The sequence below is a fragment of the Squalius cephalus genome, assembly GCF_949319135.1.
Source record: "Squalius cephalus genome assembly, chromosome: 24".
In the NCBI taxonomy this organism is placed as follows: domain Eukaryota; kingdom Metazoa; phylum Chordata; class Actinopteri; order Cypriniformes; family Leuciscidae; genus Squalius; species Squalius cephalus.
In genome coordinates, this window is record NC_137145.1 from 23,142,539 (window position 1) to 23,157,028 (window position 14,490).

A 14,490-nucleotide genomic window follows, 5' to 3' on the forward strand; every position below is an offset into this window, starting at 1 on the left:
GTTTTTAGGGGTGGAAAGTATCATTTGAGTGGAAAATGTGAACATATTTATACCCTAAAGAGGGGTGCGTTCATGTCACCAAGTCGCTGTCCTGTCCATTGTTTGGAAACGTTCCTATCATGTGGCAGATCACGTGAGTGGCAGTGTTCGCACTCCCATTGTTGGTTGTGATCAGTCTCTGATGCTCATGTTGCTTCAAATCACCAACTCTTATTTAAAACAAATGACTTCCAATTGCTCTGATGCTGCCAGCCTGAGCAATCGTCATAGTTTCAAATGCCTCTGAATGCAGAGTTGCCAAGAGAACCGTGGGAGGAGTGTTTATGTGAGACAAGGGGATATACCAACATCCCAAACTCCTGTTGATGGGCGCCTTGAAGTAAACCTCTGCCGTGCTACTTCTGTGAGCGTTGTGTCCAGCACTTTGGATTATAACAACAGAAAGACATTGATAATAATAATAACCTTTAGCAATTATTATTATTATTATTATAAAAATAACAACAATAATGATCATTTTATACATTCCCACTTCACAGAAGTGAAAATAAAACAGGTGTCAGCGCAGTGCTGAGCAGTGGTTTGGGTTCCACAGGGCTAAAAGCAGTTATGTGTGTGTTGATGAGCAAGAGAGAGAGGCTTCCTTCTCCATGCCCAGTGTTGACTCGTCCAACACTGGTCTGCTTTTCTCACTGCCAGTTTTCTCTCTCTTTCCTTGTTGCAGCATCTGTCTCTGCTTCTCTCCGCAGGGTCAGTGTCCTTGGCACGTCTTGCAGCACATCTGCCTGAAGTACGCACGACTGCAGAACTTGAACTTCAGCACCAATGGGCAATATGCCACCTTATTTACGTCTTTGCACTCTAGGGGAAGAGAAAAAGGTGGAATAAGAAAGGATACGAGAAGGAGTGAGTAAAGTGGTCGATGCTGGGGAACCACAAAGGGGAAACTTTTAGGCTTGTGTTAAAGGGATGATTCACCCCAAAATTAAAAGTCTGTCATTATTTACTCGTTCCAAAATGTCGTTCCAAACTTAGTGGAACATAAAAGATTAAATTGATTTGGGACTGTCAAGCTCCAAAATCAGAATAAAGGTATCTTAAAAGTACTCCATACGAGGACATATTTTTGTGCGCTGTATTCCAGTGCTGTATCCCAAGACTTACAAAGCCATGATATAATGGATTTGTGTGGGAAGCACACTACAATTGAAGTTGCTATTCACTTCAAATCTTTTCAAAGTAGCCAGGATATACTTCAAGCATTCACCATTTGAGTTCCACGGAAGAAAAAAGACAAATGGGTTTTGAACGACATGGAGGCAAGTTAATAATGACAGACTATTCATTTTGGATTACCTATCGCTTTCAAAACGCCAAGGAATATGGACCTGCCTATCATTTAATGAAAAGCATGTTTGCATTTCCTCTGAGGACAACCTTTTGGGTTCTTAGAATGCGAGTCATATTTTAGATGTCTGTGTGAATCCAGGTGGTAATCGGTCCAGGGTTTTAATACACTTGTGAAAGGGAGTGCAAATGGAAAGACTCAGAATTTGTCGTCTTCATCACAGGGATGATATTTAGCGGTCTATATAAATCTCACCGTCCCGTCACCGGACGATGGTACAGTGTCAGAGGGATGTTTTACAACTTGGCCTGTGCTAATGTTCATTTCCTGTCTATTCCAACCTCTTGTTACATTGAGTCCTAATCAGATGCAGCATGATCAATTTCCAGTAAGTCATTTTTGTTGTGCAAGATTATATGCCTCTAGTACCCCAATAAGTAGTCTCAAAATATATCAAGTTATAACGATCTAATCCAATTAGCCTTTCCAGATATCATTTTGTAGCAGAGGTAGCTAAGAATAGTAAATAGTACAAATAAGTAGTGATAGTGTAGCAAATTCCATATTACTAAGGCTACGTTTACACGGAAACGATCTGAAGAGAAAACGCAAAAGTGAACACCTTTTATTCTGCGTTTAGACGAGCGTTATGGGGGGGAAATCTGCGTGCATACGGTGACGCAAAAGTGTGTGAAATTCAATGTAGTATGCACTCCAGGCGGCTAGGTGGCAATGTGAAGCACTGATCGGTGCCTTCACTGTCTAGCAGACTTTTGCGTTTTTACCGTCTTTACCGTTTAGACGGAAACGCGACGGTGGAGCGTTTTTAAGATTTCCACTCTGGAGGGTGGTTTCACTTTTTTGCGTTTTTAAGCCCCAAAAACGCCGTCGCCGTCTAAACGAAAGGCACATCTGATAAAATATTTTTACGTTTTCACCCGCGAGCGTTCTCGTGTAAACAGGGCCTAAGATAGAATGATAATGAGTTAATGGTATGCTAAGGTTGCAGGCTAATCTGTTAACAGCAAACTAAGCTAGCAGACTCTGGCCCTGTTTACACCTGGTATTAAGATGTGTTTTGGTTGATTGGATCACAAGTAGACGAGGGAGACACATTCCTGTTTACACCTGGTGTTTTAATCTGTCTCTCTTATCCACTTCCCCTTCTGTCCTGATTTCTTCTAGGGGAAGGTCTATGTGCAGGTAAATGTAAGAGCTTTTTCAGATTTTTCGATCAAATGGACAAAATAAGCGTGTGCAATTTACATATGAATGCGCCCTGAGACGCCGGAAAACACACAGAGAGCAGCAGCTTTAGTTTCTGCTCTGACAGACGCAAGACCAGCCGAACGCTGTAAGTGTGTGATAGAAATCAGGAATGATGAGAGAACATTGTGCTTGATACGTTTTTCATCTTCAAACCAAACTTTTGTCTCCAGCCGACAAAGTTTAAATCCTGTCTGGCTAGTGGGCTTCCCATATTGTTTATGCATTAGGTCAGCAGACGGAGAGAAGATGGTCTTTTGTGGCTGTTCAAACACATTCGACCACATGAGTGTTTACACTACAAAAGCAATCCGATCGAATGCGTTTTCGACTACCTCTGGAAGTGGCCGAAAGTGGACAAACTCAAAACGTTTTAGACCCCATTTACACCTGTATTTAGTAGTCCAATTGTGATCCGATCGAACAAAACGCATCTTAATACCAGGTGTAAACAGGGCCGAATAGCAGTTTATAAGCTAGCAGGCTAATCATTTAGGGCTAATTGCTTCGGCCTATGCACAGCTAGTTGGCTAATTGGTTAGCTTGTAGACTGACAGAAAAAAAACAGACAAATGCTTAATTAGTTTAGAGTTTTGATTATATACATTTTACTTACCCTGAATATTAACCAGTGCAAGTTTTTATAGCACATAACTTATTATAAAAGGACATGGTTAAGCACATTGAATTACTGATATGTTATTCAACATATAAGTGTGTGTGCATTTTATCATAGTACCTGAGGTTGTGTCTGTAACATAAAATAAACATGCTTGAGAACATTATTTGTGTGAATATGAAGGACAGCCGGTTATTCTGCGGGAGGCGGGGTTAAGGCTCCAAGTTTAGCAATAAAATAAAATAAAAATAAGAATAAGTGGCCGTATTTTTAATGGATCTCAATGGAGGAGAGGCTTCACTGTGCTGAATAAACTGCTTTAGTTGGAAAACAGCTTCTGTGTAATCTTCAACATGTTTCCCATTAAACATTCATTTTGGATTGACCAATTTTTAGAGCTTATACCTGAAAAAATTGCTGTTTTTAGTAACTGTCAATTTTGCAACAGGTAGGATTTAGTTTAGGCACTTCTCATTCATTTCTATGGAATCCTCAAACAGTGATTGAATGTCGCACAACTCTGACGGAAATTCAATGATGTCAAGGTTGTAATGTAATTGGTCATCAAGGCATACATGATCCAAGTTGACCGTTATGATTTTTCCTTCTGGAAGAGCAGTGGAGGTTGGTATCTCCCAATAATAAGACCATCTCTGGAGGGCAGGATCTTGCATGACCCTCTAGCACGGGAAAACTAATAGACTTCCTTTGCATTAAGACTAAAACTCTCCCTTAAAAGAGGCCATGACTCAGGGCCTGGACACAAGCCTCTTAAAGTAATTACAGCGTAAAAGAGAGCGACCTGATTCACAGCGCAGGCAGACGGCCATCTGCATTAGTGTGGCAGAGCACTAACTGGCCCTTTCGCAATTATTGTGACTCTTATTAGAGTCTTTAAACTGCCATGGCTGATGACAATGAAAGTAGACATTCCGTCACTGCTGTTGATTAGGATACAACTAATCCCATTAGAGTCCATTAGGAGAGATAATCTAACGCTGCTTCCCCAGTGAAGGAATCTGAATAGGGATCCATCTCGCAAGGGTCATGGAGTTTTTATTGAATCCAGGATTGTCTAAATAGTGTCCTGCCTCGATTCCAAACAGAGGTAGTTAATAACGGGCAAGAATAGAACAATATAATCCTTTGTTAATTCAAAATTGAAAACAGAGGCCACAAACTTTGTAAATGTCAACACTATGATCAAAGCCAGATGCAGCTGATACGAAAGTCGTCATCGCCACTCTTTCATGGGATTAGCAGAAGGGTGACTGACTTACCGTCGCCACTGGAGATGGGTGTAGCGTCACACTTGCTTTCACACTGCTGCATGGTGTTGGGCCGTAGTGAGTCTGGACATTCGTTGGAGGGCTGTCCCGTATACGACAGACACTGAACCGTCCGCGTATGCTGCCCTAGTCCACACTGAGCAGAGCACTGTAAAAGAACACACGCAATGAGCCGTAAATTCAGCCTGTAATCCATATCTCAGAACCATACACTGATCATTTATTTTCATGTTATGGCTGATAACAGATAAATGGATTATATAAAAATTCTGTATTTTGTCTAAAATAATTAAAAAAATGTAATCTAATGTTTTAAATGGTACAGTACAACTGAATTTTATTATATTTGATTACATTATAATGTAATTGATATACACTTCACCACAACTGTAAAAAACTAAAAGTTAGTGTACTTGGTTACTTTAAAGACAGCAGCAACAGTGAAGAGTATATTTGAGATGAAATATAAGGTGTGATGTATAAATAACAAGCAAAATTAAGATTAATATCATTTAAGCCACTTTGCCACAACGAGTCAGTTAAGTTAGACTTCAGGAACTGGCCCAAAATTGTAAACAGAACAGGATTTTCAAGACACTTTCCAGCCAAGAACCATTGAGTTAAACAGGAAAAGGGATACATGAATGATGTTTAACACAACCAACGTTGGTTGGTTTTTTATTTAGGCTACGTAGCGTTTCGGTAGCAAATCTGAAATCAGATGTAATTCTGAAGTGCTCAAGGGCGCTGATTTCCCTCAAACTCTCAAGAAATGTATCTACTATATCCTTGAAATCATAAAAACCCACTGACTTCTGTAAATGAACTATATGCACAATCACTTCCGCATTTAGCCTCAATGGCCAACACAACTTCCGGTGCAGTGAAGTGTATGAAAATTGTGAGAAAAATACACAAATGAAAAAAAAAAAAAAGAATCTTGAGGAAGTGTCCCACAACAGGACAAAGCAATATTGATACGATCCACCTTTACGCTAAAGATATTTAAAGCTTCTGGAAATCATTACTAACATGTTACATTGTAATATACTAAAATATTATGATTACTATAGTTATCTAATACTATAGTTATCTATAGTTACTAATATATATATATATAATATTCTATATTTTAATATAGTTAGGTGTAATCGGCAGTTTGCTATTGGAGAATACTATACCAGAAGCTTCTGTAGTGCTGAGTTTTTGGTGTGCATATAGAAGAAGCCAACCAATTAGACTGGTGTGAGTGATTTTAAAGAATTTTTGTGTGTGGTGTCTGTCAGGCGGTCCGTGGCACGCTTGTGAATTCGGGCCCAAACTCAGTGCTCCAAAACGAAGGACCGAGAGCTACTTGTGGAATGTCATTGTAATAGTTTAATTGAATCTCTGACTACTGTCAGCTGTTCTACATTAGAGCTCTCCACGTTGCTGGAGGGAGTAAATTGCGACTGTCTGAAGTGAAACTGAGATGTATTCCAGTAGTCTCCTACCATGATGTAGCACAGTGATTCAATGGAAAAACTAAAGAGTTGCCTAGCAATCCAATCCAATACAAAAATTTAGCTCATTAGTCACTGTGCTGCAGCGCCTAGTGCGAATGCCACAGAAACGCTGATGACGCATGCCAAGACAAGGATCTGATGTGGATTTAGTCATAAACACGTGTAAGACCAACAGTGAAGGACACCTCACGGGACTTGAGTGCAGACATCTCAGATGAGTTTCCAGCAGCCTTCCCATTTCATCCCCTCTGTATTAAACAGACTTTATTAGAGCACGAGTCCCTGACAGACGGGATATGTCAGTGAAGGCCTTAAGTGGGATTTGAACCAGTGACCTTTTGGCCCATGGCTCCCTTCAACAGCCACTCCATTATGAGAGTCTCAGTTCATTGCAGGAATCATGGGATGGCGGGAAACCCGTACTACAGTAGTTGTCACTTCATACGGGAAGATGGTTAAAGCTAGACTTTTGTTATATTTTTCAGATCATTAAATTATTGTTGTTCTTGTAACCTTAAATGTTGCTTATACTGTAGGTGATGTGAGAAAAAATTTCTCTATTATATTATATTATATTATATTATATTATATTATATTATATTATATTATATTATATTATAGGGCTGTTGGATGTTTGAATCTGCTTCTATCTAAGGTGTGCAATTATTTTCAGGGAAACGAACGGCTAAAGTAGTTCCAGGCAGGTTTTGACCGCATTACAGTTCCATATCACTTCGCCAAATGATTTCAGTTATTTGAAAGGTCTTTACAGATTACAGCAGCAGAAGAACCAAAACCCACAACGACACTAACCAAGAAAATAAATATAGTAAACAATAGGGTAAAAACGACAAATTATTTCCATGTTTTTTTTTGCCACAAAATTACGTTTTATTATGTATGGAAAGCACATACTCTCTTTCTCCAGCTCAAAATGCTCACACACAGTACGGACACACACTTGCACAGAAAGGTGTTGTCAGCGCTGCTCTGACGATTTTAGCAGTAAAATAGTTTAGTAACATAAAAGCTACATGACATTTCTCACTGGCGAGGTAATAACGCCGTTGTTCTTGAAGCAGATAAACTTACAGTTCCTCTATTAATTAAGTTCCGAGACGCACAGACTCAGGTAATTCACACAAGCTTCATCTCTCTCTCTCTTTCTCTCCCAGGCAGCAAGATAGTGTCGGCCCAGATCCGGCCCGCATCTAGTACACGTGGATTCCACATGGCCGGATCTGGGCCGACACTATCTTGCTGTCTGGGCTCTCGCTCTGTCTCTCTCTCTCTCTCTCTTTAACTGCATTATACTGCTATCAATAGCCGCGTTTCCACTGTTGGGCCAGGGCTAACAGCGAGCCGAGCCGGGCCAGTGGCCTCGGGCCTCAAGCACCGGGCTTGCGTTTCCACTGCCGGGCCATTAGCCCTGCAGCGCTGCCCTAAACCCCGCCCTTAACACGCCTTCCTGGATCAAACGTCACTTGTCTCTCCACTAACAGAGGGACGGTGACCCAGCACACCATCCATCAAGTCGAACCATGGAAAGTTCCTACTCTGGGCACCGCTTTGTCCATTGTGCGTTTTAATCGCCTTGTACTGCGCCCGCAACTTTTTTAATTTTTCCCAAACTTGAAGCGTTGTTCGCTGAATGCTTAGCTTAGCAAGTTCAGCAACGATGTATTTTATAACGTCCTCGTTTCTGCACACGCCGTCAAATTGACGTTGTACCCTTTCTTCTGCCCAAATGCTCAGAAGAGCTTTGGTATCTTCGACAGACCAGTACAGGCGATTCTCCATTTCGAGCAGCGTTTATTTTTCCTGATATAAAAAAATGAAATGTGCATCTTGCCGCAGACCATAACTTTCCCTAACACAGATAAACTCCGCCTTTTACCTTGACCACGCCTCTAGCCCGAGCTGGCCCAAGGTATTCGATGGGCCAGAAATCCTGGCCGTTGGCCCCGAGTAAGCCCCGATCAAGCCCCGGAAGTGACAGTGGAAACGCAACTGGCCCTGGCCCGACAGTGGAAATGCGGCTAATGGCTCAAGCCTCCGTTACTAGCTCTAAAGTTACGTTTTGGAATTCGCAACGGAGATGTGGGATTAGATGCGTAAGAAATTAGTCCTACACATAAGAGCATTTTAAGGACAAAAACCTGACAAATGTCTTGAAATACAACATCAGAACAATGTCTTGAGATGTGGTTACCGTAGTATAAGCAGAATAATTAACTCCAGTCCATTGAATTATTAGAAAATAATGTAACTATAATTTACTTGTCTTTTAAAAGCCGGTTGCTAAAAAGTGGCTAAATGGGACTACAGAGGTTGTCTGGGACTGGAAGAGGTAAACTCATCTACTCACTTGTCCACTTTCACAACCTCGTTTATAATCACGCCCTTGCAAATTATTCTTACTTAAACTTTCCAACCTTGATGGTGATGTTGAAGTCATGTGACTGTGGTGTAGTTTGTTTATCACCTACACCTACATGGAAGTCCTGGAGGGAGAGGGCCTCCAGGAGCAACCCAAGCCCACTCTAGCTTTTTATTTCTGGTGATTGTATTTAGGCTTCAAAAGTTTTGTTCATTTGTGAAGATTAAAACAATGACCAAAATGTGAAACAATCATAAAGTTTTGTTGGTCACAGAGCTTATGTTCTGCAATAATCCAAAATCCTATTGGGCTTTTGCTGAGGGAACCAGGGTGATGCGAACTTCTATTTTTCAATCTCTCCTTTTCAACTGCCCTACATTTTTTTCTCCCCTTTTGGAGTACTACCTGTAAAGAGGAAGATATTATTTTTATTATTATTTTATTTATACAGCATTTTTAAAAAGATTTACGACAAGACACCACAGTTATCTTGATCGTATCCTTATTTTCAAGAGAGAAACCACAGGGCCGTCTGAGAGTGATATGTTTTGTCTTTTTAAAAACATATTCTTGGCACTGACAGAAAACCTTGTCAACCGCAGAGATAAACTTCAAACAATCTGGATGATATTACCTCCACTTACACACTCTTGGGCTGTTATACTCGCTGTCACTCACGGAAACACACGTCACTGGCTTTCCAGAGGCTCTAGTTTATCATGCGAGTGTAACTTCTGTTGACGTCAACTAAACACATGGTCTTTTTCATGCTGTATTAAAACACTTTACGCATGTATTGCACAGCAATACTCTTTCTTTAGTTGTTCTAAATCTTAACGACACGTGAAATACTTACACAAGGCTGCATTTGCATGTAGTTTACAGTCAACATGAAACCGCATTGATTCCATAATATGAGATGTATATTGGAGTGAAACAATATTCCAAGTAGGATGGTACTTGATTGAATCGAAAAAACTGGGCATTACATACCAGAATGAGGCTAGATGATTGGAGGGGAGGAGTTGAAAAATAAGAGTGCTTATTTTTCAGATTCAGATGTATAGCATATACACTACCGTTCAAAAGTTTGGGCTCAGTAAGATTTGTATCTTTTATTCAACAAGGATGCATCAACAAGTTGATCAGAAGTGACCGTTAAAAATAAATGCTGTTCTTTTGAACTTTCTATTCATCGAAGAATCCTGAAATAAATCCTCATACCTGTCCCCATTCTCCAGGGATCCAGCGTGGCGGCGGACAGCGACCAAGGCTGCAGCGAATCCGGACCGGAGGTTTGTTATGGTCTGAACAGAGGGCTGGTGGGAAGGTTTTGGTCAGGTCGCTACTTTTACACAGAACAATACGATGCTTGAAGCCAGGGCCACACTTTGGGGTACACTATAGACAAAAACACAACACAACAATATGAAAACAACTTTGCAAGAAGATTATCTGAAGACTTTATAGATGAAGAACACATCAGGTCACCTCAGACCAATCCAGCGTCACCCACTGGGGTGGGCAGGACTGATTGTTGCAGGACTCTTGCTCTATTGGTCGATGGGTCAGACAGTGGCTGTCCTGCAGGGTCTCCTCCTCGGTGGGGTCGATTTTACGTATACACAAAACAGTGCGTGTTCGGATGCCTCCGTCACAGGTTTTCCCACATTCTGACCAGTCACCAATAAACCACCTGAAAACACACAAAATGGGAATTCTCCATCCATAAATATTTATTACTAACTGCATTTTGCGTGATTTCCTCAAAATACATATTTAGTATGTATTGCATTTATGCTACCCCTCAAAAAAAAAAAATTGTTGTTGAAAGAAAGTAATACTTTTTTTAAGCAAGGATGCCAAAACATGATCAGAAGTGACAGTAAAGACAATTGTTATGTTACAAAAGATTTCTATTTCAAATAAATGCTGTTTTTTTTTAAACTTTTATTTTTTTCAAATAGAAAAATCTGTCTTTGTTACAGTGTAATACATTTAATACATATAACTACATGTAATTACTATAGGGTTAGGATTGGGGTGTGGTTTAGGTTTAGTTGCATGTAATTATGCATAATTTATAGTTATTACAGTAACTACATGTAACGTGTAACAAGGACACTGTAAAATAAAGTGCTACCAAAAACATTTATTTTAAACTGTAATAATACTTCACAGCTTTACTGTTTTCTTACCAACCCCAAACTTCTTTTCACAATAAAATCAATAGATATGTCTTTGCAGTGACTGTCACCTCACAGCTCCGTTTACAATCTCTCAGTGAAACGCAACATTGAAAAATGCATCAAGATCTTGATTTTGATATATTAGTTTCAGGGGCGTAATGCAAATAATGCCTTGCCACATAGTGACCTAAAATTAGCAAGAAAAGAAACATTTGGCATAAATGGGCTGAAACGCCATTGTATTTACTACTCAAAACCATATTAGTACTCTCAATTGGTTTTTGGACTCTGCAAATGCACTTTGTTAAGGTTCAACGCCTGTGAACTCCACATAATGGCAACAACAATTCCAAATTTGCATTCAATTTGTCTTAGTTTTTGGCAAAACTACTCCTACACTTTAGCTGGGCTGTGGAATACAGACATTTTATATAACCGTGTCTTTTTATCATTTGTTACGGCTGAATTAAGTTCTGTGTGGTTTGTTTGCATTCTCTTGGCGATGCTCTGATAAAGCCACGGACTATGTGTCTTATGAAACGCTACAAGTAAAATAAAATTAAAGCTGAACATAAATTAATAATGAAATAAAACCTGTCATAATCTGCAAGATCATTAGAGAGAAATGACCTCCCCAAAAACAACAGGGTGTTCTCAAATGACCATTACGACCCTTTCTGGGCCAGAGAATGCATTCCTCTGACATCAGGTGGAGATGGAAATAGATTTTAGATGATGTTATTAGCGATGCCCATCTTGGGGTTCAGGTTCACTAAACCCTCCACTGGCAAGATGCAAGAGTGCAGAGGCCAAAACCATTTATTTCCTCCTTCCAATTTAAAATTTGCAGACACAAGTGAACTTTGCTCAGCTGCTCGCCCCATTGAAAATGAGTGTTAAGTGCGTCTGGCCGCCGCACACACGCATACTCCACACACGTTTATGGATATTGTCCCTTGAGGGTTCATAGATTCTGCTAGCCAATACAATTAAACGCAGGTGATCACTCATACTTTTTTGAATGCCTTTAGGATTTTGGCACCAAAATCCAAATGAAAATAGGCAACATATGAAGAAATAAATCATGTTGCTTAGTTTTTAAGCTGTCTTCAAAGAAGCTCTTTATGGTCGGGGGTGCTATGAAGACAAATGAAACATTACGGGTTGTGGGCCTTTGCACTTTTATTGCTAAGCAGCTATGTACTATTATGATAAGACTCATCAAAACAGAATACAATTTCTGTTTTTTTAAATATTTTTTTCATCCTAGGCTGACAAAGAGAGCAAAACCTTGAGTCTAAGCCGCATTTTTGGAAAATGATATATATTTATATATAAGGAAAATTATTTTTTTTAAAAACTAGATTTTTGCATGATGTAAATAAATGAAGCCTGTTTTTATAACAATTAAGATTTTTAGTTACACTTTATTTCAATGGTCCACTTTAGACATTCTACTAACTATGGCCCGGTTTCACAGACAGGGTTTAGATTAAGTCAGGATTAGGCCTTAGTTCAATTAGGACGTTTAAGTAGCTTTTATAAACGTGCCTTAGAGAAAAAAAAAAAAAAAAACATTACTGGTTGCATGTTGACACAAAACAATGGTACAGATCTATTTTAAGATATGCCATTGCTAGTTTCTTTCAGTTAAAACATGCATTTTAATCTGGGACTAGCTTAAGCCTTGTCTGTGAAATCGGGGAAACAAGTAACTTTGCAACTACATGTCAACTAGCTCTCATTGTATTAGTAGACTGTTAAGTTAGGGGGTCCCACTTTATATTAAGTGGCTTTAAGTACAATGTACTTACATTGAAATTAATAATTTGATACAATGTACTTGTGTAACTACATGTTTTTACATTGTACTTACATTTTAAAAATTCCTGCATGTAATTACAGCTGTAATTAATTTATGTAATTACATTTGTAATTACACAGTTGACCCTTCCCTTACACCTTAACTCACCCTTAAACCTACCCAATCCACCACACCTGTCCCTAACCTTACCCATATCACACCTCAATAGCAGCAAAAGTGTTTTACAATACAACATGAACACAATAAGTACATTGTACTTATTTTTTGATGTAAGTACATAGTACTTAACGCCACTTAATATAAAGTGGGACCAGTTAGGGTCCGGGGTTTGGGTTCGGGTTAAGGCTGGAATACACTACATGACTTTTAAAATCTGAACCCATTTTAAAACACAAGGCATCATACACTTGCCGACTTTGTAAATAGTTACAAAGTAAAAACTGGGCATCATATACACTAAATGACTGAGGATCACACACTACTAGACTTTCAAATCATTACGAACACAACAAACTCACACAGAAACGTGACAAATGAAGACCTTATGTGTTCTAAAATCAGCTCAAAATATGTTTGATATCCTCCATATGAATGGAATCAAACTTTGAAGTTTGCTCTCATTGTCATTCCAATAATTAATGATATATTATCTGCATTGTAAAGTACATTTGTAATACGATAATAGTATTCACTGTACTGAATTTAGTTGATACTGTTATAATATTTTTTTGTATAAAAATACAAAGTGGCAGAATGATTTTTCATCATTACAATATTGAGAATTTTTTTAAAATGTATTTATTTAAGGCAATTGTGCAAATTGTCATAAAAAATGTCCCACTGCAAAAAAAATTAAAAAAATAATAATGATAATAATAATAGTTTTCCAGTTGTACATGATGTAACGGTTATAAATAGGCTATCCTTTAATTATGCAATTATAATAATTAGGCTGTCAAGCCATTACAATTGTTTATTTAATTAATTACACGATGTGGCGATTAATTAATCTATTTAATCACAAAGTAATCGCACATCTGTTTGGGCTGAGAAATTACCCCAAAAAGATAATTTAAAGTCATTATTGTGTTAAATGAGAAAAGCATCAAATAGACATTATAAAAAGTAGGGGCATTACATTTTTTTTTTTTTTTATTTAAATGAACACGTTAAATCGACAGCCCTAATACTTAGATATCTCTTTTGTTTTGTTTCCCCAATCAATACGCCTCAAAGTTGCTATACTCACTCGGGAGGGCAAGGCTCGGTGTTACAGGGCCGCTGGTTCCCTGGCGGTTTGCTGTCCGAGTCACAGTAACTGTTTTGGACCACGGAGTTGTCATCCAGTCTTTTACACACCACCTCCTGCTTCTGCGAACCTGCAAAAAGACAATAAAACATCACTTCATTCATCTGCCTCACGCTTTCAGCTGCACGATCGTTTTCGGCACTTCAGCAGCTCGTGCGCAAAGCGTTGTGTGGTCGGCATCGGTCCCTGAGGTTAAACTAGCTCTGTGTCTCTTCTCTAGGGGTCCGCTTGCTGACAGAGCACTCTGTGTGGATAGAGGCACGGAGGTGATATCAATTTTCCCTCTGTATTATATCTAGGTGTGTAAATGCCTCGGTTGAAGTGAGTGTCTTAGTGAATGATTTTTACAGAGAAGCCAATCTTTTCTTTGGCTCTTGGTTGTGAAAAGTGAGCATTACCACAGTAATGGCAGAGTAGTGCGCTATGCTTAGCGCTAGAGGCCATTGGACTCTTTGGGGCCCATAAGGAAAGACATTAGCCTCCAGTTAAGCCGGTTTATGCCAAGCTTGGCTAGCGCGCAAGGCCACCTTGTGAGGTGGATCTAATGGCTGCCAGTACGGCATTCTTGACTGGGTAACCGAAATAACAAACTACTCCGGTGGGAGCTCGATGAACCCTTTCAAGATAAGAGATTTCACAAGTACCGATTTGATTCACTGAAACCAGACCAGGGGGTAAATGTAATATCTCACAACATCATGATGTAAGACCGTTATCTTTGTTGCATATAACGATCAAAACAATAAAACGGCAACATTGA

At 39.3% G+C, this 14,490-nt stretch overlaps 1 protein-coding gene across 2 annotated transcripts in view; it reads right to left on the reverse strand.

The window, feature by feature from the left end:
- Window positions 1-733: 733 nt before the first annotated feature.
- Window positions 734-14,490, reverse strand: part of adamts6 (ADAM metallopeptidase with thrombospondin type 1 motif, 6) — an 85,526-nt gene continuing 71,769 nt past the window's right edge. For both annotated transcript variants that reach the window (XM_079861868.1, XM_079861869.1), the window contains 5 exons: window positions 13,671-13,800; window positions 9,899-10,103; window positions 9,632-9,808; window positions 4,514-4,670; window positions 734-861 (listed from right to left, as the gene is read on the reverse strand). In XM_079861868.1, the coding sequence (XP_079717994.1) occupies window positions 752-861; window positions 4,514-4,670; window positions 9,632-9,808; window positions 9,899-10,103; window positions 13,671-13,800 (779 nt within the window). In that variant the 3' untranslated portion in view covers window positions 734-751. The remainder of the gene's footprint in view (window positions 862-4,513; window positions 4,671-9,631; window positions 9,809-9,898; window positions 10,104-13,670; window positions 13,801-14,490) is intronic.